The sequence below is a fragment of the Tachypleus tridentatus genome, chromosome 13, assembly GCF_004210375.1.
Source record: "Tachypleus tridentatus isolate NWPU-2018 chromosome 13, ASM421037v1, whole genome shotgun sequence".
Taxonomy (NCBI): Eukaryota; Metazoa; Arthropoda; class Merostomata; order Xiphosura; family Limulidae; genus Tachypleus; species Tachypleus tridentatus.
In genome coordinates, this window is record NC_134837.1 from 122,137,393 (window position 1) to 122,152,757 (window position 15,365).

The following is a 15,365-nucleotide window of genomic DNA, read 5'->3' on the forward strand; positions in this document are numbered from 1 at the left end:
AAGAGGCCTCGTTCACCAGATTGTCTTGTTTCTGGCAAATCTAAAAGGACTAAAACTGTTAATAAAATTTTATGAAAGAGTATAGTGCAAAATATCCGGTCATTGCATCAAAAGTTAGGGACAGTCATGTGTTTTGTACAGTTTGTCACATCGATTTTTCTGTGGCGCATGGCGGGATAAACGATTGTTCCAGACATACAAAATCAACATCTCACCAACAAAAGGCTGAAGCGAAGACAAAAACGATGCAGATAACAACATTTATGAGTAATGATTCAGAATATGAAACCATAAATGGATAAGTGATGTTCATGCAAATCATCTTTGCTCATAATTTACCCCTAGCTGTAGCCGATCATGCAGGACATCTATTCAGAAAAATTTTCCCAGACTCTGATATAGCGAAAAAATATGGCTGTGCTAGAACCATGCTAGAAATATGGCTGTGCTAGAACCATGCTAGAAATATGGCTGTGCTACAGCCATTGTACAGATGATTTGAAGCATACTTACTAACAGTGTTTACAGTTTAGCCACAAATGGATCCACAGACATGGATGACTCAAAACTGTATCCAGTGGTTGTACGATATCTGTACGGGCTCTGTCTACAATCATTACGCTCAGTCATTTGAAATAGTTGGCATCTCTGCATATTCTCTCTTGATTAATACATTCCCCCTTCCAAATATCCTCGTCACACCAAACATGTCCGCCCTTTCAGTCGTAGGGGCGTTATAAAGTGACGGTCAATCCCACTATTCGTTGGTAAAAGAGTAGTCCAAAAGTTGGCGGTGGGTGGTGATGACCAAATGCCTTCTTTCTAGTCTTACACTGCTAAATTATGGACGGCTAGCGCAGATAGTCTTCGTGTAGCTTTGCGCGAAATTCAAAACAAACCAAACCTTCCAAAAGGCTTGACCTACGCTGTTTGAAAAGTGCCAGTTTAATGTCCTCTGAACGTTACTGATGATGCCCCTGAAGAAACAACAAAATATATATTTCTTTGCCAGTGATAATAACTGTGATGTTCAATGGAAAGAGCATATTGAAAGTAAAGCTGATACTATAACTGTATACTATATTGACAGATACTCCAGCAAAAGTGGCATAATTATTGGTGATAATTGGATATTTACTAGAAGGCCCGAGATTCGAACCGAAATGTTTCACTGAAAACACACCGTATTTTGGGCTGTTGGGACATTATAACTGTGATAGTCTATCTCGGCGGGTTCTGTTGATACCAATATTATACATCAACTGAAAGCACATAAAACTGACCGTTTAATCCGTCCCCGGTGCTTTTGATCGGTTACCCTCACCTCTATTCGAAATTATAATTGGGTACAGTGGAATCCTGGGAAATGTGTATTAGCAGTTTAGCCTGTGTATCGCATAAAGTGCCCTTCAGACTTAAAATACCAAATGCACTAAATATTTTCAATTATTTGTATTAACTTAGTAATAGATGTCTCGAAATTAAACCACAGCACATTTACTGAACCGTTCTTTGCTAGTTAAATCTGGGGCTTTGTTTTATTTTCTGCAGATTTGTTAATGTATAGCTGACTTCATAACGAAACGAATGGAACAGATTAGTTAGGAGAAAGGCACTTATGAAGATACAGTAGCTTTTGTAGGGTTAGTGAGAGTGGGTTTTCGTTGAAAATTGGCTTCTGGCCATCAATTGTTCTACTGTTGTTTCACTAAAAATACTGTTTTTTTTTTTTACGAAATCCTCTCAAAAAATGCCAGCAACATCAGTTTTGAAGCTGACCTTCAAGTACAAGGTTGTATAATACTCGAAATGTTACCAATGTAGCAAGTATGGATGAGAGCGTGGTATGATACCAGTGACTCAGTAAGTAAGCCGTTAAAAGAGGTTAAGTAAGTTATATTTCTGACTCAAGTGACGCTTCTAATAAACAGTCAAAACAAAGAACAACATCCACTTAACTAGTTAACAAATATGTTGTAATTTTCTCTAATTAGTAAGAGGTCGCTTTATTAATTTTTTCTAATAAATTTGATGTTTTCATAAAAATAGTCCCCCGGGTTTAGAACGCTAAAATCAGGGGTTCGACCCCTCAGTGGACTCAGCAGATAGTCCAATGTGGCTTTGCTCTAAGAAAATACACACACACACACTCATAAAAGTAACTAAATTTTAAACACAACAAAACTAAATTACTAATACAAGTACAAGCAAAAAAATAACTGAATGTATTTTCTGTATGCTATTGTTTTCGTAGAAAATAATTTATTTTAATTTTTTTAATACTAACTTGTTCAAAAGGTTTTTGTTACGTATAGTATAACAAACTTTTTTGAATTATTAAACAATATAAATAAATTTATGTGTTAACATAGAAATAACTACTTGTTTGTTTATTGGAATTTCGCACAAAGCTACTCAAGGGCTATCTGTGCTAGCCGTCCCTAATTTAGCAGTGTAAGACTAGAGGGAAGGCAGCTAATCATCATCACCCACCGCCAACTCTTGGGCTACTCTTTTACCAACGAATATTGGGATTGACCGTCACATTATAACGCCCCACGGTTGAAAGGGCGAGCATGTTTGGTGCGACGGGGATGCGAACCCACGACCCTCAGATTAGGAGTCGCACGCCTTAACTCGCTTGGCCATGCCGGGCCACCAATAACTACTTGTTATTATCTTAATAATGATGCAATACCGATTCAGCAATAGAAGAAATAATGAAAATAAGTAAAATGGTTAGTTGAGTTTTGAGTATACTCACTGATTATAAGTTTTATATTATTACAAGTTACAACTCTTAGAGTAAGGAATATTATTTTTAAGGTAGGTATAATAACGATCTTACCAGTGATCGAAACGTCGTGACTGTTTTAAAAATATTCTTCCTAACTGTTAAAATTGTAACTTGTAATAAAATAATAAGTAAAATGTTTCTTTTTATTTATTTTGAATGAAACAAGACGCCTATCGGCATTGTTTTCAATTTTAAAAATGGTACGCCAACAGTAACCGCTTTATGAGCCAAGATGGATAAAACCGATTATTTTTTGTTCTTATGTAAGTTCTAGTACCTAAATGTGGTTTGTCTTTAGTATGGTGAATATAGTTAGAGTTTATACTATTTATAAAAATTAAATAATAGGTGGTAAGCTGTATAAACTGACTAGGAACGTTAGCTTGAAACATAGTCCTTTTAATAAAAGTATAAAAACAAACTTGGCGATTGTTCAACTTATTTAATTTTGACATTTTCGTCGCCTACTAGGTTTTAACTGTATTTGCCTATTTGCTCTGTTTATAGTATTATAAGTACACAACTATAATCAACGAGAAATGTTTAGGCCTAGGTAGACTAAGAAATGTTAATTAGGCCTAGGCAAACTGGTTTAGTTAGATACAACTTAGCTTCACTTCAAGAATTAAAACGTATTAAGTATGAGAGATAAGAAAGCTTAACTCTTTCTCACTTAAAAATAAAGAAACAGTTAGAATAATTAAATATTTAAAGATTACTAGTTGTATATCATCTGTCCTAAACACTATGTAATTCTTTTGCACTGTAATCTGTTCTAGTGAAAGTTAGAACTGTGATCAAGCTGTTTTGTTAGCTTCAAATCTTGAATCTACTACTATCTTTAAAAAATGTAGAGACAACTTGTTTGTTTAGGATCAAGCACAAACATACACAATAGGCTATCTGTGCTCTGCCCACCACGGGTATCGAAACTCGGTTTTTAGCGGTGTGAGTCCGCAGACATATCGCTGTGGGGCTTATTTGTTTTTGAAATTCGCGCAAAGCTACACGAGAACTATCTGCTCTAGCCGTCTCTAATTTAGCAGTGTAAGACCAGAGGGAAAGCAACTAGTCATCACCAACGAATAGTAGGATTGACCGTTCCATTAAAACGCTCTCACGGCTGAAAGGGCGAGCATGTTTGATGCCATAGAGGATTCGAACCCGCGACCTTCAGATGCCGGGCCGAAGCACAGCTAGTAAAACTTAGTTGTCATAACATAACAATGATAAAATGATTAATACTGTAATGCTTAGAGTATAAAATTCTACAGTATTGTTAATGATTGGATCTGCAGATATTATAAGCTAAGAACGTGAGACAATAGCTCTAGTATTAACGCAGCTACGCAGATTTAACGTTAATGTTTAGGCTTGATAATCAATCGAAACATGAAGAAGTTAATACACAGTACAGAAACCTTTGTATTTAAATTAGTTTGTAACTTTGAGAGAATGGGGGTTATAGGTCTTTGATTTCCAATATCATAGTGATACTACAGTCTTTTAGACCTTAAATATCAAACATCACTTGAGAAGTTTTTTAAATTATCAACTATTTTAAACGTGGAATTTTTGAAGGCTTACAACCCCTTTACCAAGTATGTATGTAGATTACTGTTACTTTCCGGTTTGCTGTTGTAAATGTAATGTGTTACATGTGGAAAAGTGTTTTCAATGTTCGGTTTTAATCGATTTTCTGTTGTCTTCCTAATTAAAAGCCTGGGTGGCTTGTAAAATAACAATGCTCTTTAAGCGTTTGGATAGGCCTAATATAGACACGAGAGTTAATTTTAAAGTTATATACTGATCAGAGTCCACGGTTTTTCCAAGCCTTCTAGATGTGTCAACTTCTATTCTCGTGACACTTCATTGTAATTTACCGATAACAAATCGTAAAGGAGAAAATGATTCTAAGTGTTTATTGTCTTCGGATAATAATATAATGAATTATTAGCTCTTTTTCTTATAACGTGTTTATATTAAACTGGATTTAAAAAAAAAATTTTGACTGAACAATTGAAGACCCGATCTCCGACTTTAAACCTGACTATATTTAGAGTAGAATGACAAATACGATTTAATTTATTGTGTTTTAACGAGTCCAAAATACTCAGATATTGTAAGCTCTATTTTCTTTTTATAAGTGGCACAGATGTTTCTAAAATTGGTCCTAGTCTTACATTATATAAACAAAAATGATATCTTTAACATAATACATTGATACCTAACTACATTGGCATAGTATTTATCTGGTTGTTGAATTTGGCGTAACGCTAATTAAGGACTAGCTCTGATAGCCGTCCCTAATCTAGAAATGATAGACTACAGAGAAGACAGCTAGTCAACGCCACACACACACTACCAACTTTTCAGCTACTCATTACTAATGAACAATGTAATTATCCTTCGAATTACAACACCCCCATAGGCTTATAGGCTTGTTTGGTAACGTGATTCAATCCCGTCACTCGTAGATTGCAAGTCGAGCGCCGTAAGCACGAGGCTATGCAGACGTAGGTTATAGTATTTTACAATGTTACATATATTTGGGTTGTATATACTGTAATTAATTACTTTTTATTTCTAAAATAGCATCTATACTTTTTATCATACTGCAAACTACACACCAAGCTCATGGACTGATTGGTTCGAATACAGACAACGAAAAAGGTAAAAATATTAAGTAAATGATTCACTTCCCAATTCGTCCCAAAAGAAGGAAGGCCAACCTTCCGAAAACGTGTATTAATCGGGTTTCTTATTTTGTGATTCGACTAATTTTTCATCTTACATTATTTGTTACCAAAAAATATATATACATTTAATATTTTTATTTGTTTGTTTCGATAAATCAACGTAATCCACTCATCTTATTTAAATTCATATAGTATAAAATATTTAAGAGTTTGCATGTCAGGGTATGGAAGGCTTCAAATATGTCATGTTCACAATGGTTTGATACATGCTCTGTTGTGAACATTGCACGTGTACAGAGTTATTACATGTAGAGATACTGAGACGAATAAATTGATATCTAAATAATATAATATTTGGTTTATTTGTTTCGAAAAGACATTCATACTGTAATAATTGTTATTCTAATAAATGGCTTGTATAAATAATATTTCAACTAATACTGTGTTTGTTCTATCCCAGCCGGTTTTATGAACTAGTTATTGAGCCAAACGTGGCAATAACAATGGATGTGAAGTGCATAGTGTGGTTAAAATACTATTATACACTCTTCTTAAAAGTATCGTAAGAAACCAAATAAAGAATGAAGTGTTTGAAAAATACTATAAACCTAACATTTTGACTTGTACATTTGGTTATACTCAGAATATATTCGAAATTTCGAAAGTATATATTATTTTATTCAACTCTATTTTGTATGGAGAGAAATTAAAAATATTGTTACAAATTGATATATAACCGTCTATGAATATTGCTCTTCATGTAAATTGTGCTTCTATACTTTAGTATCTTTAATATCATTTTTATATCAATATTTTTTTCCGTTTCGTTATAGAATTTTCTTGTCATACGAGGAGCTTCCGGGACCAAAGTGCGTTCCTTGCTTTAAACTTACGTAATAATCTAACACATTTTGTAAATTATGTTCTCGAAAGTATCAGATATATAGGAACAAATGCGGCCAATGTACTGTGGCATCCACAAGTGGAAGATGAAAAAACGTTGTCCCAGCGATGCTATGACGGTGTGGTTTGGTTAAGATGTAAAGTTTCCGGATATTTCGATGATGGTGCAACGCCATCTAGAGGTTTTCTAGACAATATAATTTTCAACACAAAATCACTTTTCGCGAAAGATTCAGCCGAACGTGAATATTCGTCGTCGTTGAAGAAATGGTCATATTGGTTCTCTCAGCTTCTGGTGCGGAACGTACCCATACAAGATCCCCCGAGTCGATTACAAAGGTTTTATTTCCAAGTCCACGAGTTAGTAAGAAGAGCACGAGAGGTTGGTTGTTATCTTTGTGACGTAGCTGTCGCCCGGACTTATACATTGACAGTCAACATCCTAACAGCTTTAAAAAACGTTCGTGATTTTGTTGCACGATTACATCACATTAATAACAGTAGTGTTTTCCAGTTGATAATTGGTTTGACCTTTCTTCCAGTCCTCTTCCACATTCTAATGCTCAAATTCCAGGTGAGAAGCTCGTTAAACCATTTTATCCAATGTTTCACTTAAGCCACCATTACTTTAACACAACAGTTCTGGACTATTACGGTATTTAGTCTCTCAGGCTTGATACCAATGATTGTCAACTCTGTTTTCTAACAAACAATATCTTTAAAACGAGAGCTGTTCGTTATCTCTTTTAAGTAACAAAATATTTCAAACAATACAAGATGAAAAGAAGCCATCGTGAAGTAAAACTGTATTCTCAAGACGGCTGGTATGGGTATTAAAACTGTAATTAAGTTCAGAACAACGATTTGACTTCCTAGGTCTTTTTCCAACAGTGCCGAAAGGAAAAACTAATCCCAAATTATGTGAAGATAAAAGTATCCCAGAAGTTTAATTAGTGTACGAACATTATCCACAACATACAGAAAAAACAAACTGCTAAAACCTAAACTCAAAATACTAACAACTAAATGACTTGCAGAAATAAAAAAAATTAATCTAGACCATCAACTGGCCTGCTGCATTCAACCAGACATTTATGGACTGTTTCAAACAATAGCAGTTCGTTATCTGTTTTAACTAACAAAATCTTTCAAACAAGAGCTGTTCGTTATCTGTTTTAACTAACAACACCTTTCAAACAATAGCTGTTCGTTATCTGTTTTAACTAACAAAATATTTCAAACAATAGCTGTTCGTTATCTGTTTTAACTAACAAAATCTTTCAAACAAGAGCTGTTCGTTATCTGTTTTAACTAACAAAATCTTTCAAACAAGAGCTATTTGTTATCTGTTTTAACTAACAAAATCTTTCAAACAAGAGTTGTTCGTTATCTGTTTTAACTAACAAAATCTTTCAAACAATAGCTGTTCGTTATCGGTTTTAACTAACAAAATCTTTCAAACAAGAGCTGTTCGTTATCTGTTTTAACTAACAAAATCTTTCAAACAAGAGCTCTTCGTTTTAACTAACAAAACCTTTCAAACATGAGCTGTTCGTTATCTGTTTTAACTAACGAAATCTTTCAAACAAGAGCTGTTCATTATCTGTTTTAACTAACAAAATCTTTCAAACGAGAGCTGTTCGTTATCTGTTTTAACTAACAAAATCTTTCAAACGAGAGCTGTTCGTTATTTGTTTTAACTAACAAAATCTTTCAAACGAGAGCTGTTCGTTATTTGTTTTAACTAACAAAATCTTTCAAACAATAGTTGTTCGTTATCTGTTTTAACTGACAAAATCTTTCAAACAATAACTGTTTATTATCTGTTTTAAATAACAAAATCTTTCAAACAATAACTGTTTATTATCTGTTTTAAATAACAAAATATTTCAAACAATAACTGTTTATTATCTGTTTTAACTGACAAAAGTTAATAATACACAGTATTTATTTATGAGGTAGATGTATTATTCAGTTTCTAACTATTTTATTTTAAAAATATATACGTATATTATCTATAATTTGTCACAAAATATATCTGAAATCCCTTTATTGACATCCAAAAGTGTTCGTCCTTTGTTTATAAGATATTTTTGGAAAAGAATTATTAGTTATGACATGCGTAAAAATCTATAAACTTAATAAAACTAAATGATCGTGTTATGTACTAGATATAGAACAGTTGATGATGTTCTTATAATATTAGTTATGATATTTGGTAGTTGGTTCGTGCAATGAGAGATTTTAATAAAACATTAAAGGCAGTAAGGAACCATTTGATCATTCAAGGCAGTTCCTGGACATTGAGCTGCGCAGAAAAAAATGAAAATATAAACTTACTCATTTATTTTTCAGGAAAAATTATTATTTTCCTATCCTAAATTATTTAAAGGTCAGCTTCTATTGTTGTTCGAGCATGGTCAGGTGGTTAGGGCTCTTGACTCACAATCTGAGCGTCGCGAGTTCAAATTCAATCAAACATTTTCGCCTTTTCAGCCGTGAGGACAATTCGTTGGTAAAAGAGTAGCCCAATAGTTAGTGGTTAGTGCTGATGACTAGCTGCCCTCCATCTAGTCTTTCATTGCTAAATTAGAGACGTCTAGCGCAGATAGCTGTCGTACAGCTTTGCGCGAAATTCTAAACCAAAAAAAAAAAAGTTCAAAAACTAATTATCCTGTAAGAAAAATAAACGTATTCTAATTGGAGCCTATTTTGGCCCTCATCAGGGAGATATAAGTTAAAAAGAAAACATGCTATTAATGGTTGAGGAAACAATCTTGTTCTTCATTCTGTTCATTAAAGGTGTTAGAAGTGTAGCATTCTCTAGAACAGCGGTAAGTCGACGGATTTACAACGATAAAATCAGCGGTTCGATTCCGTGCAGTGGACACAGCAGATAACTCGATGTGGCTTTGCTATAAGAAACACACACATACTCTTTTGGACAGAAGCTATTATGTACTCTTTCACATCTTCCGAAATAATAAAGCTTCTGTGAATGTCTGAAATACGGTTTAAATATCTATCGTTAAAAATTGATTATTATTACACGAAACGTGTACACGCCAAAGAAAACATGAGAACCAGTTTGTTTTTTTCTTGAATTTTGTGTAAAGCTACTCGATGGCTATCTGTGCTAGCCGTTCCTAATTAGCAGTGTAAGACTAGAGGGAAAGCAGTTAGTCCCCACCACCCACCGCCACCTCTTGAGCTACTCTTTTACCAACGAATAGTAGGATTGACCGTCACATTGTAACGCCCTCACGGCTGAAAAGGCGGGCATGTTTGGTGCGACGGAAATTCGAATCCGTGACCCTTAGATTACGCGTCGAACGCCTTAACCCACATTGCCATGCCGGGCCGTCCAGTTATCCGGTATTAGTTGTATAGATAAATGTTTTATATTCGGTGAAGTCACATCTTTCAACAACAGTAAAGTACAGAACAAAACATTCTACAGGTTGTGTGTCAACAAGACAAGGTTAAAGCTGCAGAATGTAAAAAAACAGTCAAAGTTTTTATAGACGAAGAGGAAAATCCAGAAATTAGAAATCTCCTCAAAGTAAGTATTGGTGAATTATTTGGGTTATAACTTGACAGGTCTTTTTTTTTTTTTTTTGTCGTAATAGGAGTGATTTAAACCTTCTATTGAAGTGATGTTTAATGAATGTTTTAATTATAAGTCATTATTAAACTGTAGAAGATAGTTCTGTTCACAAGTTTAATATAAACCAGAGTAAAATAAAAGAGAAATAACAGTAAAATATTTGTTTAACGTTCGACCAATCGCATGCTTTCTAATGTAATTTCACTTAGTGTATGTATCATATGAGATTTATTGACAGTGAAGTATCTGATAAATTAATGGAACTGATTTATCTGTTTATGTAGGGTCTTCGTGTAATAAACAAAACTCGTATCTTTTTAACTAGCTTTTTTATTTTTCAGATTAAAACGTTCAACCTTTCAGAAAATCTCTTGTTAGGGCAACATTTTTTTAATAGTAATAACGTAGTGTGTTGCAGGGATACGAGGGCGTGTATGGTTCATGATTTCTGTATTTCAGCTTAGCAACGACCTTGATATAACAGCAGGACAACCTGAAGTGATCGAGGAGACACTGGACAGCAGAGTAAATGATGGTACTGTCTATTCGTATTAGTTTGTTATTGTAAACTAGCTCAGATTAACGTTGTGACATATTACTGTGAGACCAGCAATGTCATCCAGCCCCACGGTAAGTCTGAGGGTCTATATCGCCAAAATTGGGTTTCGATACTTTGGTGGGCACAGTGCAGATAACCAGCCCGTTATTTAGCTTTGTCCTCAATGACACACCTACAATATTTCGAAACAGAATATGTAAGAAGAAACATCTGTTGACGGAAATAGGGCTTAAAACAGTTTTAACTACATTTTTAACTGGAGACCTGGTAAGATCTGTAGCAATACCTTAAATAGAGCATAATATAAACTTAAGTGATATGTGGCAAGTCCAGTCAGGTTAAGTTGTAATTTTGAGACGTATAACAAAATGTTTTTGTTGTGCGTGCGCCTGATATGGCCTGATGATTATGGTACTCAATTTGGGGAGCACTCACAGAAATATTTTCGGGGAGGGATGGGGTGGCAAAATAAATTTGTATGGAATCAGGTTTTACGGTGTATGTCAACAGACTAAAAGAACATAACTTACATGCGCTTAACCACAAACAAATTTACTAATTTAATAAAAACTACTAAAAATGTCTGGTTTATCGACGATGTTAAGTTTACATCACAACATGTACATTTTGTTTTTTTGGAAGGTGTAAAGGACAAATGCCCCTCTCCCCCTTTCCGACAGCGGGTTCGAATCCCATCATCGAACATGGTCGCTCTTTCATCTCTAGGGGGTGGGTTGCTGTGATTGCTATTTCCATTATTAGTTGTTAAAAGAATACCCCCTAAGAGTTGTTGGCGGGTGCTATTCACTACTTGCCTCCACTCTAGTCTGTTGCTTCAAACTTAGGGATGACTAGCATAGATGGTTGTCGAGTAGCTCTGACAATCGATTGGTAGCATCTTTAGCGCGTGTGGCTATTCTTAACCCAATAGTAGGTTTGTTTGTTTTTTGAAGTTCGCGCAAAGCTACACGAGGGGTATCTGCGCTCGCCGTCCCTACTTTAGCAGTGTAAGACTAGAGGAAAGACAGCTAATCATCATCGCCAACGCTTGGGCTACTCTTTTACCAACGAATAGTGGAATTGACTGAACATTATAACGCCCCCACGGTTGGAAGGGCGAGCATGTTTGGTGTGTCGGGGATACCCAATAGTAGGATCGACTGCTACAGTTATAGCTCTCCCACAGATGAAAGTGATAATCATCCAGCAGTGTATCGTGGCTCGAACCTTGGACCTTTTGATCTGGTCATAATACGCCAACAATGGCTGATATTTTTGATGACGTTCAGTATTTTGTTTCAGGTGATATACTTTTTATCACTCACAAAAACAATATTTAAAACATCTACTTATGAAACAAGAAACAGTCCTACAAAGTGTTGCCTCATTCCAAATAAAATTACTCATAGTTAACTGATTTTTTGTTTTTTGCACAAAGCTACTCGAGGGCTATCTGTGCTAGCCGTCCCTAATTTAGCAGTGTAAGACTAGAGGGAAGGCAGCTAGTCATCCCCACCCACCGCCAACTCTTGGACTACTCTTTTACCAACGAATAGTGGGATTGACCGTCACATTATACGCCCCCACGGCTGGGAGGGCGAGCATGTTTAGCGCGACGCGGGCGCGAACCCGCGAATTACGAGTCGCACGCCTTACGCGCTTGGCCATGCCGAGCCTCATAGTTAACTGAGATAAAACGTTTTGATGGGGTTCCTCAGCAGATAGTCCGATGTGGCTTTGCTATAAGAAAACACACACACACACTCCTATTAATTAATCTAAGCAACCTGATGTTCGCGCTGGATCTCTAATGATTTTCTAGAAGTTCAATATCAAATGCCAAACACAGTTTATGCGATTTATTTTTGGCGAAGATATTATCTAGAAATATTCATGCCTTTATTCTTAAAACACGTTTTTTTTTAATTCTATCAGAAACAAAAGAATAGAATATTTAAGATTATTGCCAATACTTATTTCATCTAGCATTTCAGTTTTCTTTTATGTGTACAATCTAGGTTTTGCCCCCAAAAATATGAGTACTTACACATGATGGAAAAATTTGATTCTCAGTGTAAATTTGTTTTTCTTCTGCTAGGTGGCTCTCAAGAGTTGGAGTTCCAAATAAACAGTTCTAGTTCTTCTGATGGCGTATATCAAGATACTCAGACCATACAGTCTGACAACCAAGTTTCTGAACTAGTTTCACCAGACCAAATTCGTGACTTTGAACACTTCGAGCCACAAAATAACAAAATTCAGAAAGTGTTAAAAACTGCAATGACAGAAAATGGGGAAATGAATTACGAATCTTTATAAAGCGTAAAAAATGCTCATAAAACTGCTCATTTCAAATATAAATTATCTGTCTTAATTGAGGTATAGATAATGTATACTGACATTTTTCAAATATTAATGACAAGCCTGTAGTTTCAGCGATTCTTTAAAAATAATTATTATTACGTATATATATACAAAAAATAAATTTATTCGACAATTTTCAGTGTGTCATTTTTTATAAAAGATGTTTCTGTTCATATTCGGATGAAATTTGACATTGCTTTGGTTGAGCACGTAGACGCCCAACAGATTACCTACTCTATTCCCACCTTGAAAATCAAACCTCGAATTTTAACCACGTGACACTTGTAAGAGGTAAAAATAATTTGGGATATTTCATTAATTCGTTTAGCGTTGAACAAATTTAAGACTAAATACGCGTTAAAATAACTACATAAACTAAATTAAATGATATAATGTAAAATAAAGTTGAACATTAATGAAATTTTAACTCCTAATTAGGACGGCTTGCGCAGATAGCCCTCGTGTAGCTTTGTGCGAAAATGAAAAAACAAAAGTCCTTTTCAATCACCAATAAATAACCTAAATTAATTTAGGTATTTTAGTAATATTAGAGTTCATGCCTAAATCATTATTCCACATTATATATCGGACCAAGTATTTAATGATTACCTATATAGGTCACAAATTTTTCTTCCAATTTCACCAAAGGCGGCCCGGCATGACCAGGTGGTTAAAACACTTGACTCGTAATCCTAGGGTCGCGGGTTCGAATCCCTGTTACACCAAACATGATCGCCCTTTCAGCCGTGGAGGCATTATAATGTGATGTTGGTAAAAGAGAAGTCGAAGAATTGGCGATGGGTGGTGATGACTAGCTGCCTTCTCTCTAGTCTTACACTGCTAAATTAGAGATGGTTAGCGAAGATAGCTCTCGAGTACCTTTGCGCGAAATTCAAAACAAACCAAATTCACAAGAGGTAAAACTGAAAGTAGAATCCTTGACGTAGATTAGCTCTATGTTTTCCTCAAGTGGTGGTATCCATTTCTGTGGACTGCAGTTTCGTCTATTTCTATTAGATGTGCTAATTTATTTTCATAACTTTAAATTTGATATATTTTAGAGCTTCACATTTCATATGCTTAAAATAAAACAATTTTGAACAAATAAAATATAATTAAATGAATAGTAATATTACTTTAATATTTCGACTTTAGACGGCGTATGTCCGTTGCTAAATTATCTTGAAAAATAAGACTTGCGTAACCAAAAGGGGGTTAGCGATGTTGCATTTTGGGTGAAGTTATATATGAGAAATATGTGATCAGTGCATGTAGTATTCCTTTTATCTATCTAAAGTATGTAACACAAAATTACAGCATTTGCAATTACTAGTAATAGTAATAAATACTGTAGTGTTATTAGTAGTACTAATTAACTATATTGTAAATAGTATTTCAAAGTTTATCTATAGTCAGGCACAGATTTCACATCCATAATTTATGTTGGTAGTACAACTGTTTGAGATTAAAGCATTTCAGCTTCTACGTTTAACCTAATTTTAAGCTAACGTGGATCTGATTATGTGATGATATGGCTTGTTTATTTCATCTCATCGAAAGCTAGAACAGTTGAAGAGCAAATGCCCCAAGTTTTATATACGCTATCTAATTTATGTGCGTATTAATATGTGTAGGTTTGTTAAAATAGAAATGAAATTTATTGATAATTGTCAGAAAAATAAGGTTCAAAATTTACCATGATAAATAAAAATTAAAAGCCTTGTTAAAAACAACACAACACACAATATAGATTTAAGGTACAGGTTGGCTCATCGGATTGTGAAGTGGTTGAGTGTGAAAGGGTTGCTATAAATCAGGTTACATGTAACTGAATTAATGTTACCTATTAGCCTTCTCAAATGTTAGTGTTAGGTTTTTTGTCAGTGACGTAGTTGAATGAATGACCAACAATATACTTACATTTGCTGATAATGCTAAGATTTTTAATATTTTTGGCACTAATGAGAATGTTACTGCTTTACAGTTGGACAAATAACTTATAATAAATCTAAGGTATGATAATACATGCGAGTTAATCATAATTTTAATGAGAATAACCTTAACAATTTTGTAAAAGAAAATGATTTTTTTTTGCTTTGATTCATCATTCTCTTAATCCACAGTGTGCTGTGCTGATCAGGCAAATAGAATTTTAGGTTGTGTTTACAGCATTATTAAATATAACTGAAAAGGCTATAATTCCATTGTAGGTTAGGCCTGACTTGGAGGACTGTGGTAAGTCTTGGATTTCTTACCTTATGAAGAACGTTGAATTATTGAAAAAGGTTGAAGGGAGATCTGTTAGGATCATACCTAAAAAAGTTGTCATATTAGGACAGAATAAGATCTCTGAAATTGTTTTCTCTTGAATAGAAAGAAATGATCTAGAGAGAATTTGATGTGAGGAATGCAGTATATTTGAGAGATGGCTCAACT

The 15,365-nt window shown here is 34.5% G+C and overlaps 1 protein-coding gene across 3 annotated transcripts; it reads left to right on the forward strand.

The window, feature by feature from the left end:
- Window positions 1-1,656: 1,656 nt before the first annotated feature.
- Window positions 1,657-13,060, forward strand: LOC143238582 (uncharacterized). 3 transcript variants are annotated; one of them, XM_076478942.1, is made up of 6 exons: window positions 1,662-1,867; window positions 5,393-5,470; window positions 6,330-6,973; window positions 9,860-9,961; window positions 10,466-10,541; window positions 12,664-13,060. In XM_076478942.1, the coding sequence occupies exons 1-6, from the start codon at window positions 1,834-1,836 to the stop codon at window positions 12,882-12,884; spliced, it is 1,155 nt and encodes a 384-aa protein (XP_076335057.1). In that variant the 5' UTR covers window positions 1,662-1,833; the 3' UTR covers window positions 12,885-13,060. The 3 variants fall into 3 exon arrangements, with proteins under 3 accessions (XP_076335059.1, XP_076335057.1, XP_076335058.1); XM_076478943.1 differs by lacking the exon at window positions 1,662-1,867 and adding an exon at window positions 3,001-3,060; XM_076478944.1 differs by lacking the exon at window positions 12,664-13,060 and having other exon boundaries at window positions 1,657-1,867; window positions 10,348-10,477.
- The last annotated feature ends 2,305 nt before the right edge of the window (window positions 13,061-15,365 follow it).